General features: G+C 38.1%; 1 protein-coding gene across 1 annotated transcript; it reads left to right on the top strand.

Moving 5' to 3' along the window:
• Positions 1-10: 10 nt before the first annotated feature.
• LOC139449640 (cathepsin O-like) lies at positions 11-17,447 on the top strand. Its single transcript, XM_071231117.1, has 9 exons — positions 11-234; positions 1,318-1,420; positions 2,908-3,022; positions 5,767-5,823; positions 7,583-7,736; positions 9,832-9,947; positions 12,038-12,204; positions 12,649-12,741; positions 16,557-17,447. Exons 1-9 carry the CDS (start codon positions 70-72, stop codon positions 16,595-16,597), a joined length of 1,011 nt encoding a protein of 336 aa, XP_071087218.1. The 5' UTR covers positions 11-69; the 3' UTR covers positions 16,598-17,447.
• Positions 17,448-18,788: the final 1,341 nt, after the last annotated feature.

Here is an 18,788-nt window from a genome sequence, read left to right as displayed (position 1 = left end):
ATCTGTACCTTTTGTTTCGCATACACAATACCAGGAAGTTAAAATTGTATCATGTGATACATCAAACTCATGGATGCTAAATTACAGTTTCTTTTGCCGGCGTGTTTGATTTGCACAGTCACCTTTGCATTGCACGACACGCACTATGGACAGTTTACACAGTTTATACAAACATACAAGAAAACCTATGAAGCAAACTCACCAGAATTCTGGCATCGATTTGAAGTTTTCAAGGTTTCTAATTTCTACGTTTCAAATATGATGCATTTGATTATTATGATTATACTTAGCCCTACCTTAACGGTTTACTTATGTTCTGTTTTATTACTCTGATGGCTATATGTCTGTATCCCAAATTGAAGCCATCAACATATATTTTACCAAACACTACAAGACATATTTTCTAGCTTTTCAAACTAAACTTGATCAAGGATATGATCGACCTGGTGATCAAGGATGTGATTTAGATTCATTGTTGATAACATGAGGAAAAAATGTTGGGATCCAAATCTGGAAGTTTAGACTAGATGTAGTGCAACTATTGCAAATTACATTTTGAAAATGTCCAAACAAATATTAACATGAGGAGCACCTGAACCTGAGGCTTTGAATTATTAATGTTTAACAAATGAATCTTTAACATCCACAATTTCCTAGACTTGCTACATCATGCTTGATTATTACAAGTGATGGTACTAGACAATAGCTTAGACTTTAGTTTCCTGTGCTAGAATATACGCAACTTAAATTATCTGAAATAAAAGTTAATTAGATGCCAAATCAAGTATGGTAATGGGTTGAAAATTTAATTCCCAGGTTTGTGATCCGACTAACGATATTTGAAATTGGCATTAAGTCTCATGACTGAAGACAATTGTGTGGCAAACAATTCTTATTCAACATTAATGATATAAAGATTACGACGGACATCTGTCAGAGGTTTGATGTTTGAAGTAAAAATTAACAGTAAGCCTAAATATAGTATTAACAATGATTTTTTAATGTATTTATGTCAGGTGTGTGATTTTAAATACACTTTTTTCGACATACACACCTTTTTTTGTCTTTTTTTTTTTAAACAATATTTATTTCCACTTGGTACAGTGAAAGGGGATTGATAAACAGGCAGAGCCTTTATAAATATCTCTCCATGCACACCTGATAGTGTGACCCACAGAATCTGATATAACAAAATCACTTACTTATGAACAGAGAACATAAAAAGCTTTTAAAACTTTGATGTTGTACTATAGATATTATTTTCATTTTTTCAGCTATCAACATTATTTAGAAATCTATTTTATTGATTTTTTTCAGAATAATTTGAAACATTACACTCATCTGAATAAAGCCCACCAGAATGAAACAGTTGTTTATGGAGTCAACAAGTTTTCGGACCTCACGCAAGAAGAATTTGAAAGTGAGTTTTTATTTCAGAGTTGTGTTCCTCAAATAGCCAGATGCCAGGATCCACTGACCCTGGGTTGAATCTCACATTCACCTTCATTATACCGTATTCAACGTAATATGCGCCCCGCTCGAATAAGCGCCCACAGCGATATTTGCTTATATACTGGCTAGTGAACAATCCCAATTAACACCCCTTCAGATTGATCAATGTACGCAAGACATATTTATTCGCTTATAATACACACTTGTGTGTTATATGCACCCTTATTATGGGAAATTAAATTCTGGAAAAATATACTCTCGTATATTAAGATTTCAGGCTGTCAGTATAAACCACATAATTTATCTTTCAACTGTTTTTTTCACCAAAATAATATTCTAATAAGGGAGTTTATTAAGTCGAATATGGTAATCCCTAATTTTATTAACACAATATACCTAACTTTGTTCCATCAAAAGCAATAGACTCCTTTGATTCAAATCCAATCAAGCCTGTCACAGCATCTTAGCATCTCAGTCATCTGGCTTCATCTAACGACCTGTGTGCTACTTGTTATCCATTACCTGTTATTGTTAATCACAATGTATCAGGCCTCTCATCACTTGGTTGTACGACCAGCTTGAGAACGATGTAAGTACATTGAAACGTCTCTAATACAATAGACCAGAACTTCCATAATGTTGTATGTTTTCTTGTTTACTCATCAACTTCTAGAATGACAAACAAACAGTTAAAAGTGTTAAATACTCATGATGATGATCATAAGTCTATGTTAAAGCGTGGGAGTTAAAATCACCTTAGCGTTACCACAGTCATAAGTCTATGTTGAAGTATGGGAGTTACCATGGTTACGATCATCTTAGGGTTACCACAGTCCTAAGTCTATGTTAAAGTATGGCAGTTATGATCACCTTAGCGTTACCGCAGTCATAAGTCTATGTTAAAGTAAGGGAGTTACGATCATCTTAGAGTTACCACAGTCCTAAGTCTATGTTAAAGTATGGGAGTTACGATCACCTTAGCGCTAAGACTGTAAGAGTTACTTCCCTTCGATTATTGACTTACATTTGCGCCAAGTTTGTTTGTTTGATGTTTCATGCCGCTTTCAGAAATATTCCAGCTATAATATGATGGTGGTCTGTAAATAGTCGAGTCTGGACCAGACAATCCAGTGATTGACATCATGAACATCGATCCACGCAATTGGGATTGATGACATGCTTCAACCAAGTCAGTGAGCCTGACCACCCGATCCTGTTAGTCGCCTATTACTACAAGCATAGCTGCTTTTGAGTTAAGTAGTTAAAGAAAATGCCTAGTATAATACTATCTTCCATCTCAGACAACAGGGAGCATGTTCAGCACGTTACCATGGTTACCACCAGATTACAGATCACTGTGAGCAGTTAACTGAGAACTGAATTTTTAGATATTGAAAAACACTTGTGATGGATGTCTGATTTTTGCTCCACTAAACAGTAACATTATTTTTACAGAACAGTACCTGAGAGGACTGAAGTCTTCCAGTCTTCATGGAGATAGGATAACGGTTGACATGGCGATGCCTTCATTGAAACTGCTCAAGACAGCTGTTCCGGACTATGTGGACTGGTAAGATTACATAGATAAACATAGCAATGTGCTGCATGTCTTTCTGTTGTCATGGGGGTGTTCATGATTTTCCAGTGTAATACCGTATTCAACGTAATAAGGGCCCACAGTGATATTTGCTAATATATTGGCTAGTGAACAATACCAATTAGCACCCCTTCCGATTGATCAATGTACACAACACTTATGTATTCGCATGTAATACACACTTGTGTGTTATATGCACCCTTAATTATGGGCAATTTAATTCTGGAAAAATGTATCTCTCGTATATAAACATTTCAGGCTGTCAGCATAAACCACAAAATCCATCTTTCAACTCTGTTTTTTTTTCTCACAAAAATAATATTTTAATAAGAGCCCCCTATTTCTAATTTTGAGAGCGCCCTGAGGGCTTATTACGTCGAATACGGTATGTCTCCATTACACTGCCCAAAGTGATGCCTCAGACAGGGTTGTGGACTTATTAGCAGACTGGACAGGCACAGGGCATTGAACGTGATAATCATTTGATGAGTGATGTATTATTCCTCCTTGATTAACTGCCTCATGATACCGCCTCCGTGGTCTTGTGGTTGAGCTTCTGTCTGGAGAGTGGGAGGTCTGGGCTTGTCATTAAGGGGATAAAAGGGGACTGGTCGGCTCGGAGTCAGTATACTGTGTCCGAGTGGAGTATTCATGTTAAACTGCAGCGTGGTTTCTCAGAGAGTTAGCATTATAAAATCAACATTAGTCCAGACTAGTACGAACAGCCAAACAGACACACATACACACAGACACACACACACACACACACACACACACACAGACACACGCACACACGCACACCCACACACACACTTCCATGCATGTTGCTATATAAGTGCAATAATCCTGAAGGTGATGTTAAACCCTGTTTCACCTCACCTTCCTTGATTAACCAGCATATTATCATAATTATGTTTCCATTCTATAATGATAAATACATGGATTCATTTGACACCAAAATCATTTTGAGTTTTAATGTCATGGCCCTAAAAATAATCCAATCAAAATATATTGGTCCTTCATGATTGAAAGAAACATCAATATCATGTACGAATACTAAACTTGTCTCATTGTGAGCCATCTTAAATACAACCTGGAACGTTATGCATCATCAGGACTAGGGCTGGGACAAGTCCAAATATACTACCCGGGTACCCACCTCCCTATTACCCGACCCTACCCGGGTACCTGCTGTAGGTCTCAAGATTTGAGTACATAATGTCCGATTGGGAATAGTTTGACCGTAGCCCTGGCAAAATGTATTTAGATACACAAATAAAACAATCTGGTCATGCATACACTGAAGTTGACTTAAGTTTTATCTTTATTCAAACATATAAAAGTAAGAAGGAATGTGTACATTGTCAGAAAGAAATGTGAACATTAGTGACTTGCAGTTTAACATAGAGTTTTAAATAATTTTTGTCATTAAACAATATATCACGTGACTAACTACAGGTCCGGGAAGTCCTGTGGGTACCCGGGTCCTTCTCAGTACCCACCAAACCCGAGTACCCGAGTTACCCGTCCCAGCTCTAATCAGGACATGCCTCCATCTTCTCAATACATCTTTCCACCTGTGCGGATGCAGCTAATGCTGGATCAGAATTACCCCCCAGTCCCCCACCTATGCGGGTCGTAAGAGGCGACTTTATGAACTTTGTGGTCAGACTGGATGATTTGGTTGATGGTGTATCATTGCACCTCATCAGCGTGGATCGTTACCCACAATATCAATCATTGGATTGTCTGGTCCAGACTCATTTATTTACAGGCTGTCACCATATTGGTGGAATATTGCCAGGTGCAGCCTTTAACTGAAAAAAATATCCCCCAAACCCCACCTTACCAGCTTAAAGTTTGTTTTAAACAGTCTCCTAATTTGCTTAAGTATGTCAAGGACTCGCTTATACATGTATCATAGATGGATCGATGCTCATGATGTCAATCACAGGATTGTCTGGTCCAGACTCCATTATTTACAGACTGTTGTCATATAGCTGGAATATTGCTGAGTGTAGCGTTATATAACAAACAAAACAAAACATTGAATGTAGATGTATCATGTATGCCGAGGTCTTGTTCAGAAGAAGCATTTTGATAGCTTGATGATTGCAATTAAGGTCACAGTCGAGAGAATTTCTGTACTATGTAAGGTGGGGGCGGTGGGGTAGCCAAGTGGTTAAAGCGTTTGCTCCTCACGTCGAACACCAGTGTTCCGATTACCCTGTGGGTATACTGTCTGAAGCCCATTTCTGGTTTCCCCCGCCGTGATATTGCTGGAATATTGCTAAAAGCGGCATTAAACCATACTCACTTATGATAAGAGAGATGAGATGGTTACATCACCTCTGAAATGAAGCTATAAGGTGAATAGGTCCAGTTTTTTTCCATGTTAATATTGATAACTCTGAACTCCTTCTGACTTCTGACTTCGATAGCATTTAATATACACCACTCAACATGACATTACACAGCCGGGCTATGTGCGCTTGTCGACTCGGCGAGGGGGACACACAGACAGACTGCAAAGTCACATACAAAGTTAGTTCACGCAACTTGTGATAGTTGCGTATCTGAGGTATATTGACAGATTCCACTTTTCATTTAAATATATATACATTAAATGTTAAATATTAGTACATAATTGAGGATGGTGGTTTATATGCTTCATTGAACTGTAGTAGATGACAAGTAGTTTTGTATGTTTATTGCAGGCGTAACAAGAGCATCATCTCCGCAATAAAGGATCAGAAGACATGTGGCGCCTGCTGGTAGGTCACAGTGACCTTGGACATGATCAGTCGGACATGTCTGACAGTTATGACAGCCAGCCTGGAGTGGAATGGAATAATTTTGACGGTTCACCAACACGATCCCATTAGAATAACAAGCATATCATGACATATTCTGGTTTTGACTCCCTGCGACATCCCAAAACATCCCCCCAAAGGAAACTATCATGTTTTAAGTGACCCCAAATCATAGCCTGTGTGTCAATGATTTTCATTCCAAGTTGAATAATGTACTGTTGAAAATGTCTCATTGGCAGAGATCATCTGTAGATCAGAGCACTAACTTTTTTACTACAAGGACCTCTATTAATTACAAAATAGACACAATTAATTGTGTCTAAATTGTCATGCCTATCAAACAATTCCTCATATAATTGTCTGACACAACCTTAAATGATAAAAGAAAAAAAAATGCATAAAAAGTGTTATTTTAAAAATATTCAAAGGTCTTACATTTTGTGACCAATTTATTTTGGAAACAGGTATTGCTCTGTCTAGCGTCAAATTTTCACTTTCATCAAAATGTTTTTTCTTGATTCCAATTACTGCTAACATGCCAAATCTGTCAATGACCTATTTATTAATGTTTACAACTAAAAGCATTTGATATCTTTAAGTGGCATTTTAGAAGATGTAGTCTCAAGCAAGTGATCATCTTTCTGAGGCAAGGGAGATAACTGACTGTAAAAGTCGAGTTTCCACCCTGGTATGATGGCATTTATATTGTGGCTGGACTATCAAGTCTATGGTTATTCCAATCAAAATCACACAACCAAATCGACATCCAGTTCGAAAACAAGACGGATTTCAACCTGCAGATTTTGGTCAACCGCAGGATTTGCAAAGGATGTGTACCGTGAACTGGGCGTCAACAAATATTTTTCAAATCTTTTTATGTTTTTAATTAATGTGCTCACATGATTTGATGCAGTTCGCAAGGTAAGACCCATTTTATTACAATATAGACCTTGATCATTGATTAGTACCGTATATTCCCGCAGATGAGCCGACCCCGTAGATAAGCCAAGGTATTAACTTGACCATTGAAATATGAAAGAACATGATATGACCCGTAGATAAGCGGGTATATATATATATATTGTATCTGTGGATTTTATTGTTATATGTAAAGATTGAGGAGTTTATGAAGAACGATAAACCTTGAATTGAAACATTCAATTGAAAACTTATGATCTGAAATAGTAACATGCATAAAATGTTTTAATAATGACAACATTGGTGTATAATAATAACTTTATTGATAATTTATAACAATAATGGCTGTTGTCGTGGCAACTTCCAAACTTTCGGGAAGTTGTAATCTATTGAACCATCATTCAGATCATGATGTGAAAAATACTATCATGAAAGTGTATCCCGTGGATAAGCCGACCCCTTTCTACAGAATCTTTTTTCTGGTCCTCAAAATTTGGCTTATCTGCGGATATATACGGTACATTTTGTGAGAAGCTAATGCATGTGATATGAGAGGTGGAATCTGATTGGTCAATAGGAGGGCTATAAAAGGGACATAACTCGTAATTATAGCCATTGGTGGTGCTCAATTGAGCCTGGAAAGTCCAGCCTAGTTCGGCAACGGTGGTAAGTGGACTTTTACAGTCAGTTAACTCCCTTGCCTCAGGAAGATGGCAAGTGATCATCAACAGTACTACAGAAACATAACGTTGAAATCCATAAGTCTTCCATAAACATTTTTGCCTGTTTGTCTTCCCTCCAGGGCCTTCAGTGCTACTGAGACAGTGGAAAGCATGTACGCCAAGACCACTGGTCAAGCTGTCCCTGACCTGTCCGTACAGGAAGTCATCGACTGCTCTGAGAACAATGGCTGCCAGGGAGGCGACACTTGTTCTGCTCTGTACTGGATGACAAAAGTATGTAAGACTCTGATCTACAGTAAGACAATGATTCATGGCGGTTTGAAGTCAGTTATTGAATGATGTCATTATGTGAAGGATAAAGCATGACTCCGAGGTTATGGTTGAGGAAGTTAGGGGGCACGGGTGGTCCAGTCGTCTAAGGCGCCGTAATTCACTGTGTAGAATTGCATTCCTTGGACACGCCAGAAACCTATGATTGTGGGTTGGAATCCTGGTTCGCCCCGATTATGTTTCTAGGTTTGTCAGCACCATACCCGTGCTCATGGGTTTCACCGAAGTGGTAAACGTCCAAGACCTGCATCACTTCGGGCTTCCTGTCACATGAAGCTGACATGCTGACTCAATTGAGGAGGTAAGAGGTATTTAGCAATGTTAGACCGAGGAGAGAAGCTCTGAGGTCTTACATCGACGATACCCGATTGCCGAGGTCTTACTTCCACGACCATAACCGAAGAAGAGTGTTACTCACTTATAAATCGTTTAAATGCAAAAAAGAAAAGAAAAAATCAGAAAACATAGAGATATTTTATAGTGAAACAATACAGTGTGTCGTGGTATAAAGGAATGGGATCAAAGTGTGCAAGAGAAAAAAACACATGCAGCATAGACAAAACTAAGTCATGACATCTAAAATTGAACATTCTCTCATTACCTTCCCTGGTGGCTCAGTGGGAAAACAGTGGATTACAAAACTTAACACGATATGTGAAGTTGCAGGTTCGATTCCCGTCATCCATAATGAAAATGTTTCATTTCTTGTCTTCGAATTTAGGACATTGTATGTTTGAAACCCAAGTCAATATACCATCTGCTACTCAGATCATCAGGTCTTACTATCAAAAAGTAAAACCTCATACCCGGTATGAGGTCTTACGAGGAAAAAGTAAAACCTACCAAAAGGTTATTACGAGACAGAAAGATGCCTACAATACCATAGGCAAAAGTGGCAGTAGGTTTATGATTAAATATCTGGTATGGATTTACAAATCTCTGGACGAGTTCCTGAGGGGCCACGGGTTTCTAAGGCACCACGATTCACTGTGCAAAGTTGTGTCCCTTGGGCACGCCAGAAACCTATGATTGTGGGTTTGAATCCAGGTTCACCCTGATTATGTTTCTAGGTTTGTCAGCACCATACCCGTGCTCGTGGGTTTCACCGAAGTGGTAAACGTCTGAGACCTGCATCACCTCTGGCTTCCCTCCCACATTAAACTGACACGCTGTGATAAAACTGGAATACTGTTAAAAGCGGTGTTAAACCAAACTCACTCTGAACTGAAGATATTGGTGTCAACATACAATATACAAAGTAGTCCAAGATCACATTTTGTCAGCTTTTGCTTGTTTCCCTCCCAACTCATCTTCCCAAGGCAAGGGATCTGATTATAAGAGTCCTGTTTCCACCCTTGGAGTTAAACTTTGGCTGGACTAATGAGTCTATGTATAGTGCAATCAAAATTGCGTAGCGAAATCGTCATTTGGTTCATAAACAACATGGCGACTGCCATGCAGCTTTCAGTTGATTGCAGGATTTACAGAGGATGTGTACCGTTAACTGGGCATGGACAGATTTTTCCAAATCTTTAATGTTCTTAATCCATATGCTCATGATTTTTGGTAAGACCCATTTTATTACAATATAGATCTTGATTAACAATCAGATCGTCTTGTCTGGGCGATGCCTTTTTGTTTTAAGCAAATGCACGTGATATGAGAGGTGGAATCTGATTGGTCACAAGGAGGGGCATGGAAGGGACATAACTCATAATAGCCACTGGTGGTGTTACGGTCCAGGCCAGAAATTCCAGCCTAGTTCGGCAAGGGTGGAAACTGGATTTTTACAGTCATTTAATGACCTTGCCTAGGGAGGATGTGTCAAACTTGTACTTGTTGTTGTTGTCTTAACACTCTCACTTTTTATAATTTTATACTTCTACAGTTTCTGTTTGGAAATTTGATCATTTGACAATATATTTTTGCAAATGTTGCCCCTGTTTCTCATTGTGTTGACAATGAAAATCTGTTGAATGAAAATTTGAAATGTTTTCAATGTCAGATTTAAATATTCACATTTCACATTCCCTCCCAGTATAAGAAGACGATTGTTTATGAGAAGGACTACCCCCTTGTTGACAAAACACAAGTCTGTCACCTTGGCAACAGCACATCATCAGGAGTGAGGGTTGCCAATTACTCCTGTGAACAGTAAGATTTTACACCAGGGCCCTCTTGCACAAAGCAATCTTAGTGCTACGACTATTGTAAGCCAATGTTAAAGTATGGGACTTATGATCATCTTAGCGCTAAGATCGCTTTGTGCAAGTGGGCCCAGATCTGTTTATGGATATTTGCTAACCAATAACCTTGGTCAAATAGAGAGTAGCGTATATGTTATTGCTTCTATTTTTATAAGTGTTGCACCTTTTGTGTTTCAATTTCACATTTAATCATTTTTTCTGATGACATTAAGCAACCTAAATGCCTATGTCTTCTTGAGGCTTTATAGGGCTCTCTGTTTTATAATTTTTATTCACTACTATATGAAGAAAAAAATAATTCTCATGTGCCCCAGGGTGGGGGATAGTGAAGACGCTGTTTTCTTGTTCACACCTGCTTTCTACCATTACTTCCCTGAGCACAATTACATCCAAAACATTGTAAACGAATGATATTATATGATAGAGATTATTACCCTTGTGTCTTTCCATATTATGAATATCATTTAGGCTTATAAAGAATATAAAAAATGAGATTATTAGCTGAGTGTGTTTCCATATCATAAATATCATTTTGGCTTATTAGAAATATAAAAATAGAGATTATAACCCTTGTGTGTTTCCATATAAGAAATATAAAAATAGAGATTATTACCCTTGTGTGTGTCCATATTAGAAATAAAAAAATAGAGATTATAACCCTTTTGTGTTTCCATATTAGAAATATAAAAATAGAGATTATTACCCTTGTGTGTTTCCATATTAGAAATATAAAAAATAGAGATTATAACCCTTTTGTGTTTCCATATTAGAAATATAAAAATAGAGATTATAACCCTTGTGTGTTTCCATATTAGAAATATAAAAATAGAGATTATAACCCTTGTGTGTTTCCATATTAGAAATATGAAAATAGAGATTACAGTATAACCCTTGTGTGTTTCCATATCATAAATATCATTTTGGCTTATTAGAAATATAAAAATAGAGATTATAACCCTTGTGTGTTTCCATATTAGAAATATAAAAATAGAGATTATTACCCTTGTGTGTTTCCATATTAGAAATATAAAAATAGAGATTATTACCCTTGTGTGTTTCCATATTAGAAATATAAAAATAGAGATTATAACCCTTGTGTGTTTCCATATTAGAAATATAAAAATAGAGATTATTACCCTTGTGTGTTTCCATATTAGAAATATAAAAATAGAGATTATAACCCTTTTGTGTTTCCATATTAGAAATATAAAAATAGAGATCATAACCCTTGTGTGTTTCCATATTAGAAATATAAAAATAGAGATTATAACCCTTGTGTGTTTCCATATTAGAAATATGGAAATAGAGATTACAGTATAACCCTTGTGTGTTTCCATATTAGAAATATAAAAATAGGGATTATTACCCTTGTGTGTTTCCATATTAGAAATATAAAAATAGAGATTATTACCCTCATGTGTTTCCATATTAGAAATATCATTTAGGCTTATTAGAAATATAAAAATAGAGATTATAACCCTTTTGTGTTTCCATATTAGAAATATAAAAATAGAGATTATTACCCTTGTGTGTTTCCATATTAGAAATATAAAAAATAGAGATTATTACCCTTGTGTGTTTCCATATTAGAAATATAAAAATAGAGATTATAACCATGATAACCCTTTTGTGTTTCCATATTAGAAATATAAAAATACAGATTATTACCCTTGTGTGTTTCCATATTAGAAATATAAAAATAGAGATTATTACCCTTGTGTGTTTCCATATTAGAAATATGAAAATAGAGATTACAGTATAACCCTTGTGTGTTTCCATATTAGAAATATAAAAATACAGATTATTACCCTTGTGTGTTTCCATATTAGAAATATAAAAATAAGATTATTACCCTCATGTGTTTCCATATTAGAGATATCATTTAGGCTTATTAGGAATATAAAAATAGAGATTACTAGCGGAGTGTGTTTCCATATAATAGATATCATATATCAGGAAAAGACTTGCATGGCTTGAGACTTTGACAAGCGTACATAATTGTGGTGTATGTAGTGGAAGTTGTTTTGATGATGGCAGTCTCACGGGGAAGGAGGAGGAGATGGTGCAGATGCTGTATGCCGTTGGGCCGCTGACTGTGACGGTAGACGCCTCTACATGGAACAACTACATCGGGGGCGTCATCAAGTTCCACTGCTCCAACGTCAACAACCATGCTGTGCAGATCGTGGGTTATGACCGTCGAGGTAACGTTGCCATTTTACTACATCAGAGCGCAATAAATTACCATTACCATAAGAGTTACTTGCAATTGCAATAACCCGTTTATCTTTTTCAAATTGCATACCTTTAATCTTTCAGATCATAATTGACCCATGAAGATTCCGGGGTAGAATAGGTCTTCAGCAACCCATGCCAGAAACACGCCAGAAACCTATGATTGTGGGTTGGAATCCCTGTTCACCCCGATTATGTTTCTAGGTTTGTCAGCACCATACCCGTGCTCGTGGGTTTCACCGAAGTGGTAAACTTCTGACACCTGCATCACTTCGGGCTTTCCTCCCACATTAAGCTGACACACTGTGATATGACTGGAATACTGTTAAAAGTGGCGTTAAACCCAACTCACTCATTCACTCACTCACTTATGATTTCTATGTACCTGGTAACATATGATCCACACATTCCAGGAGATGTGCCTTTCTACATTGTGAGAAACTCGTGGGGGACTGACTTCGGTGATAATGGCTACCTGTACATCAAGATTGGAGACAACTTGTGTGGTAAGGGACCTAGTATCTTCTTCCGTGAAAACCCATTCACGATTCTAGAACATGTGGGGCTTTTCTAACACTTCAATATTGTGGTAAAAAACAGCTAAAATGAGGATTACTTGGCCACAATGGCTGACATTTTGTTTGTTTGTTTGTTTGTTTGTTGTTTAATGCAGCACAACAGACAATTCATTGATTGACTTCATGAACATCGATCCATCTATGATACATGTATAAGCAAGTCCTTGATATACTTAAGGAAATCAGGAGACTGTTTAAAATGAACTTTAAGCTGGTAAGGTGGGGTTTGGGGGGTATTTTTTTCAGTTAAAGGCTGCACCTGGCAATATTCCAGCTATATGACGGCGGTCTGTAAATAAACAAGGCTGGACCAGACAATCCAGTGATTGACATCATGAGCATCGCTCCATGTGACTGGGATACAATGACATGTATCAACCAAGTCGGCGAGCCTGACCACCCAATCCCATTAGTTGCCTTTTATGGCAAGCATGGGTTCCTGAAGATCTATTCTACCCCGGATCTTCACGGGTCCCAATGGCTGACATTCTTGATGGGACATCAGCAGGGTAGACAGTCTTTCACATGTGACAGAGGGTGTAACGATCCACAGAATGTTGGGATAATAATACTCTGTGCCTTAAGTTCATGTAGCGATGTAAACTGATACAGGTATATATTAGGGTCACATGTTTGTTTGTTTGTTTGTTGTTTAACACCGCACTCAGCAATATTCCACCTATATGACAGCGGTCTGTAAATATTTAAGTCTGGACCAGACAATCCAGTGACTGACATCAAGAGCAATTGGGATACGACGACATGCATGGGGTCACATGTAATACTTCTTGAAGAATAATTGTGAAACTATTGTCTACTAAGGCCACATTTTCATTAATTAAGATCTAAATATATTTTGGTTGGGCTTTTCTTCCTTCCTCTGATTAATATGCCTGCATGCATGGAAAGTTTCCAGTTTCTATGTATCGTATCATGTCATTACTATCAAGATATGTTTTGTATTGTGACAAATGGTCGACACGAGTGTATTTCATTGTGCTCCATTGTATCCTATCATGACATTACTATCAAGATATGTTTTGTATTGTGACAAATGGTCGACACGAGTGTACGTCATTGTGCCCCATGGTATTGTATCATGACAAATTGGGAAGAACTGTGAGTGAAAAGGGCATATTTTTGGGAATTCAAGAGAAAATATATCTTGGGTAAAAGATCGCTCATGCACAGATATTATAAAAATTCTTCCCAAATACCTCATAAGTCAGTTTTATAGACACATTTGACCTTACCTATTCCCAAACATGCTGAAATGGACATAGTCTTATTCTCATTCGGGGCGGTCGGGTAGCCTAGTGGTTAAAGCGTTCGCTCGTCACACCGAAGACCCGGGTTCGATTCCCGACATGGGTACAATGTGTGAAGCCCATTTTTGGTGTCCCCCACCGTGATATTGCTGGAATATTGCTAAAAGCGGCGTAAAACCATACTCACTCACTCACTTATTCTCATACATCTGTACACATCCGATTACTATCATTGGAAAGGATTTCTTCATTTCTTCAATGACCTGTGAAGATCCGGGGTAGAATAGGTCTTCAGAAACCCATGCTTGCCTTAAAGGGGACTAAGCTTGTCGTAAGAGGCGACTGACAGGATCAGTTGGTCAAACTCGCTGACTTGGTTGATGCATGTCATTATATCCTAACTACATACATCGATGCTCATGATGTCAATCACTTGGTTGTCTGGTCCAGCCTCGATTATTTACAGACCGCTGTCATATAGCTGGAATATTGCTGATTGCGGTGTTAAACAACAAGTAAACAAAAAAGTCTTTTATGGCTGCATCTCATAGAAAGATGCAGTAGTGAAAGAAGCTACCATAAAATATGTTATTTTCAGTGTATATGTGGAACATACTCACCAGTAAATCAGCCAGCCTTCATTATGCCCTGAATAGTGCAAGAGATTTAAAGTCTTTATTTTAAGTTGTTGTTTATATTTTAGAACTGGTTGATAGATTCTATTGCAAATCAAATATACAAACATGGCATGTACTATTACTCTGCCCTGTAAGATATCAAGCATTAAACAGAAGGATTCATACGCATGGTCGATCCCAGCATGCCACAATTGTCGTATGAGTCTCAATGTGTGACCTGGCTGATCCTGTACCATTGTACCTTCATTGTGTGCTGCTTTTTCCCAAAACTTCATGATCCCAAAACGAGGAGCCCTACCCCATATTCCCCAACCCTACCCGGGTATCTGCTGTAGGTCTCAAGAGTTAGTTTGAGATTGGGAATTGTTTCACTGGGGCTGTAGCTAAAAAAATTTTGACACACGTATAAAACAACCTGATCATGCATACATTAACTTAAAATTTATCTTTACTCAAACAAATAAAAGTCAGAAGGAATGTGTGTAAAGTGAGAAAGAAATGCAAACATTAGTGACTTGTAGTGTAGCCATTTATTGTTGTTGTCATTAAACAACAAATCACGTGACTAACCACGGGTCCATGTAGTCCTGTGCGAATTCGGGTCCTACTCAGGACCCACCTGACTGGAGTACCCAAATTACCCATCAAAGACCTAGTGTCCTCAAGTAAAAGTTTTGGGTTTTATCAGTAAGAATATGTCATTCTTTGTACATGTTAACGAAAACAAGGATATATATGCATGATACAATTCATCATAATGATACAAAAATGTCTATATTATACGGAAATATATTATATTTAACCCTTTTTCATGTGTAGGGGTGGGAGTGAGTATGGTTTTACGCTGCTTTTAGCAATATTCCAGCAATATCATTGCAGGGGACACCGAAAAAGGGCTTCACACATTGTACCCATGTCAGTAATCAAACCCGGGTCTTCGAAGTGACGAGTGAACGCTTTAACTACTAGGCTACCCGACGCCCCGGTAGAGGTGGGAAGGTAGCCCAGTGGTTGAAGCGTTTGCTGGTCACGCTGTAGGCTGTGTTCCATTACCCAGATGGGTACGAAGTGTGAAGCCCATTTCTGGTGTCCCCTGCCACAATAGTGTTTTAATACTGTTTAAAATGGCGAACAACTATACTCACTCACTCATTTTTTCCCTGAGCCTACTTGGACAAAGCAGTCTTAGCGCTAAGATGATCGTAACTCCCATGCTTTAACATAGGCTTACAATAGTCGTAGCGCTGAGATTGTTTTGTGCAAGTGGGCTCTGCACGTGTATATTTTTCCATCATTAGTTTTTAGCAGCATTGTGTTCTCTGATGACTTTGGAGGCACGGATTGCCCAGTTGTCTAAGGCACCGCGATTCGCTGTGCAGAGTTGTGTCCCTTGGGCAAGCCAGAAACCTATGATTGTGGGTTCAAATCCAGGTTCGCCCGATTATGTTTGTAGGTTTGTCAGCACTATACCCGTGCTAGTGGGTTTCTCTGAAGTGGTAAATGTCTGAGACCTGCATCACTTTGGGCTTTCCTCCCACATAAAGCTGACACGCCGTGATATAACTGTAATACTGTTAAAAGCGGCGTTAAACCCAACTCACTAGCTCACTGTGATGGCTTTTGTTGCACTTGGCCCAATAAATTAAGTAAGAGCTTTGAAAAGGTCTTAGAAGGCTTTTCTAAAAGTGACTTGACTTTCAAAAACACATGCTCATGATGATATGGTCGGAATCGTACTATCAACTCTGCTTTATGCATTTTCTATTGGACATGGAAAGGGTTTTGTTGCTTTATTTATAGAAGTGTGTGTGAAGAAGGACATTGTATTGTGTTGCAGGGGTGGCTGAGCGGGTATCCACAGTGACAGTTCAGCCGTAACCAACACAGCACTGGGAAGACGACGTGTACTCAGAAATCCACATTCCATCATATTCTGGAACATGCACAAGATATATTTAATATTTATTGTCATTTGAATCTCTCTCTTAACAGGGGGCACTGGTGGCCCAGTCGTCTAAGGCTCCGCGATTTGCTGTGCAGAGTTGCATCGCTTGGGCACGCTAGAAACCTATGATTGTGGGTTCAAATCCCGGTTCGCCCCGATTATGTTTCTAGGTTTGTCAGCACCATACCCGTGCTCGTGGCTTTCACCAAAGTGGTAAACGTCTGAGATCTGAATCACTGTGGGATTTCCTCCCACATTAAGCTGACACGCCGATATATAACTGTAAAACTGTTAAAAGCAGCGTTAAACCCAACTCGCTTACTCACTCTCTTTTAACACTCAACAGAAGATTATAAGGTAACATTTAGGCTAGTTGGATGTCTCCAGGAAAGAGTTTTAGAAAACTTAAGAGGGGTCATGATTAATGTGAGAATATGTTTCCATCATTCATTACTGATAGTTCTTAAACACATTGAATTTTTTTCTGGAAAAATATAGAGTATTGCTTGTCTGGTTGTCATTGTTAATGTTTGTATTTTTTATGTCGCCTTTTTATCTTCTACAGCTGTAAACCTTAAGCTCTGCATGAATGATCCCATTTACGGGGTCTTGAAAACGTGTTCACAGAATTCCAATCAAATTTCAAACATGGCTGCGTCACTGACATTATGGAAAATGTCATTTTGACAATTACTCAGATATCTGGGGTTTGTGTCAGTTTGATATTCAGCCAGTATGTGGCATGCAGAATAACACATTTCAAATCTATTTTTTTTTCAACTATTTTTTCGTGGTCAATGGATCAGTTAAACATGATATTGTACATATTGCCTTAAAACGAAAACAACCTATATCATGAGAGGTGGGGTGCAGGGAGTGTGTGTTCCCATTTTGCAGACACCTTGCATGTCAGGGTGTATCAGTTGTATGTTTTAAAGGTGCACCGGATACTTTTTTTAAGACTTAGGCTAAGAAAATAATAGTCTTGGTTCTCAGGCACCGCCTGCATCATCATAAAGTTCACTGCACGTTTCATTTTTATTTCCATTTTATTAAAAAAACAAAAAAAACCTTAAATATTCCAAGTGCAACTGTAGTCAAATACTGTATTCCAGTATTTTACTCAACAAGGAATACATTAATGTAGGGAGGCCATTTCCCAGGTTGAGTGTACACAACTGTTTATTGGTTACTTACTAGTTTGAACACACACACACATCCCGCTCCCCCTCCCCCCCAAAAAAAAGAAAAAAAGGAAAAAAAGACACCGCCCGCCCACACTATATTTTCAAAAACCATTGCCTGAGAACCAATTCTTTTATTTTTTTAAGCCTAAGGTAGTGCACAGCCCCCCTCCCTTTTCACAATCCTGGAGCCGCATCAGCACTGTTTGAATATACGTGTATGTAGATGATATTACTGAAATTCTGGTCAAAGTGATCAAGGCGGCTACACCCAACTCCCTTTCAATCAACTGTTGTTGCAAGAGTTGCAAGGTCTTGGTGAGCTACAGTGCATCAGCTGCCACCATATAGCTGGATTATTGTTGAATAAAAACATTAAACCAGAAAGGCCTAAAGAATTAATCCCAGAATTATGTCAATGCTTCATGTCTTATTCAGAATATTATTTTGACATTGCATGCAACTTTCTCTACATGGATGCTAAAATGCTTCGAAAAGATATGAGAAATAAGGATTCTGGTCTATTTATGCTGTAATGTCTTCTTGATAAAAAAAATCAATTCACTTAATTACATTATATTGCAGATTGTATCTTATTTTTAAAAAATATTTTTGTAAATTAAAAAATATTTTTGATTAAAACTGTTTGTCATCCTTTTCTGTTTAGTGACATCTTAGTTATAGATTTCAGGAAGTTGGGATTGGAGCTGGTGGTGGTGGTGGTGGTGGTGATGATGGTGATGTGTGGTATGTGTGTGTCTGTTGGCTCTGAGGATCATGGAAGGAGCCATCATGGCAGGTGGCGTAACTAAGTCGTTTATTTCCTGTAATTTTCTGTGCAGAGTTGCGTCCTTTTGGCACGCCAGAAACACATGATCGTGGGTTCGAATCCTGGTTAGCCCCGATTATGTTTCAGCACCATACTTTGTTTGTAGGTTTC

The sequence above is a fragment of the Haliotis cracherodii genome, unplaced genomic scaffold (genome assembly GCF_022045235.1).
Source record: "Haliotis cracherodii isolate W230 unplaced genomic scaffold, xgHalCrac1.p SCAF_8, whole genome shotgun sequence".
Classification (NCBI taxonomy): domain Eukaryota; kingdom Metazoa; phylum Mollusca; class Gastropoda; order Lepetellida; family Haliotidae; genus Haliotis; species Haliotis cracherodii.
The sequence above is the reverse complement of the archived record's forward strand: the minus strand, read 5'-3'. Positions and strand labels throughout refer to the sequence as shown.

Bases quoted from the DNA above. Each gene is read 5' to 3' on its own strand.
- LOC139449640 (XM_071231117.1), top strand. From the start codon at position 70: ATGGATGCTAAATTACAGTTTCTTTTGCCGGCGTGTTTGATTTGCACA. The intron at 235-1,317 runs GTTTCTAATTTC...GATTTTTTTCAG, and splicing joins ATCGATTTGAAGTTTTCAAG to AATAATTTGAAACATTACAC. The intron at 5,824-7,582 runs GTAGGTCACAGT...TCTTCCCTCCAG, and splicing joins AAGACATGTGGCGCCTGCTG to GGCCTTCAGTGCTACTGAGA.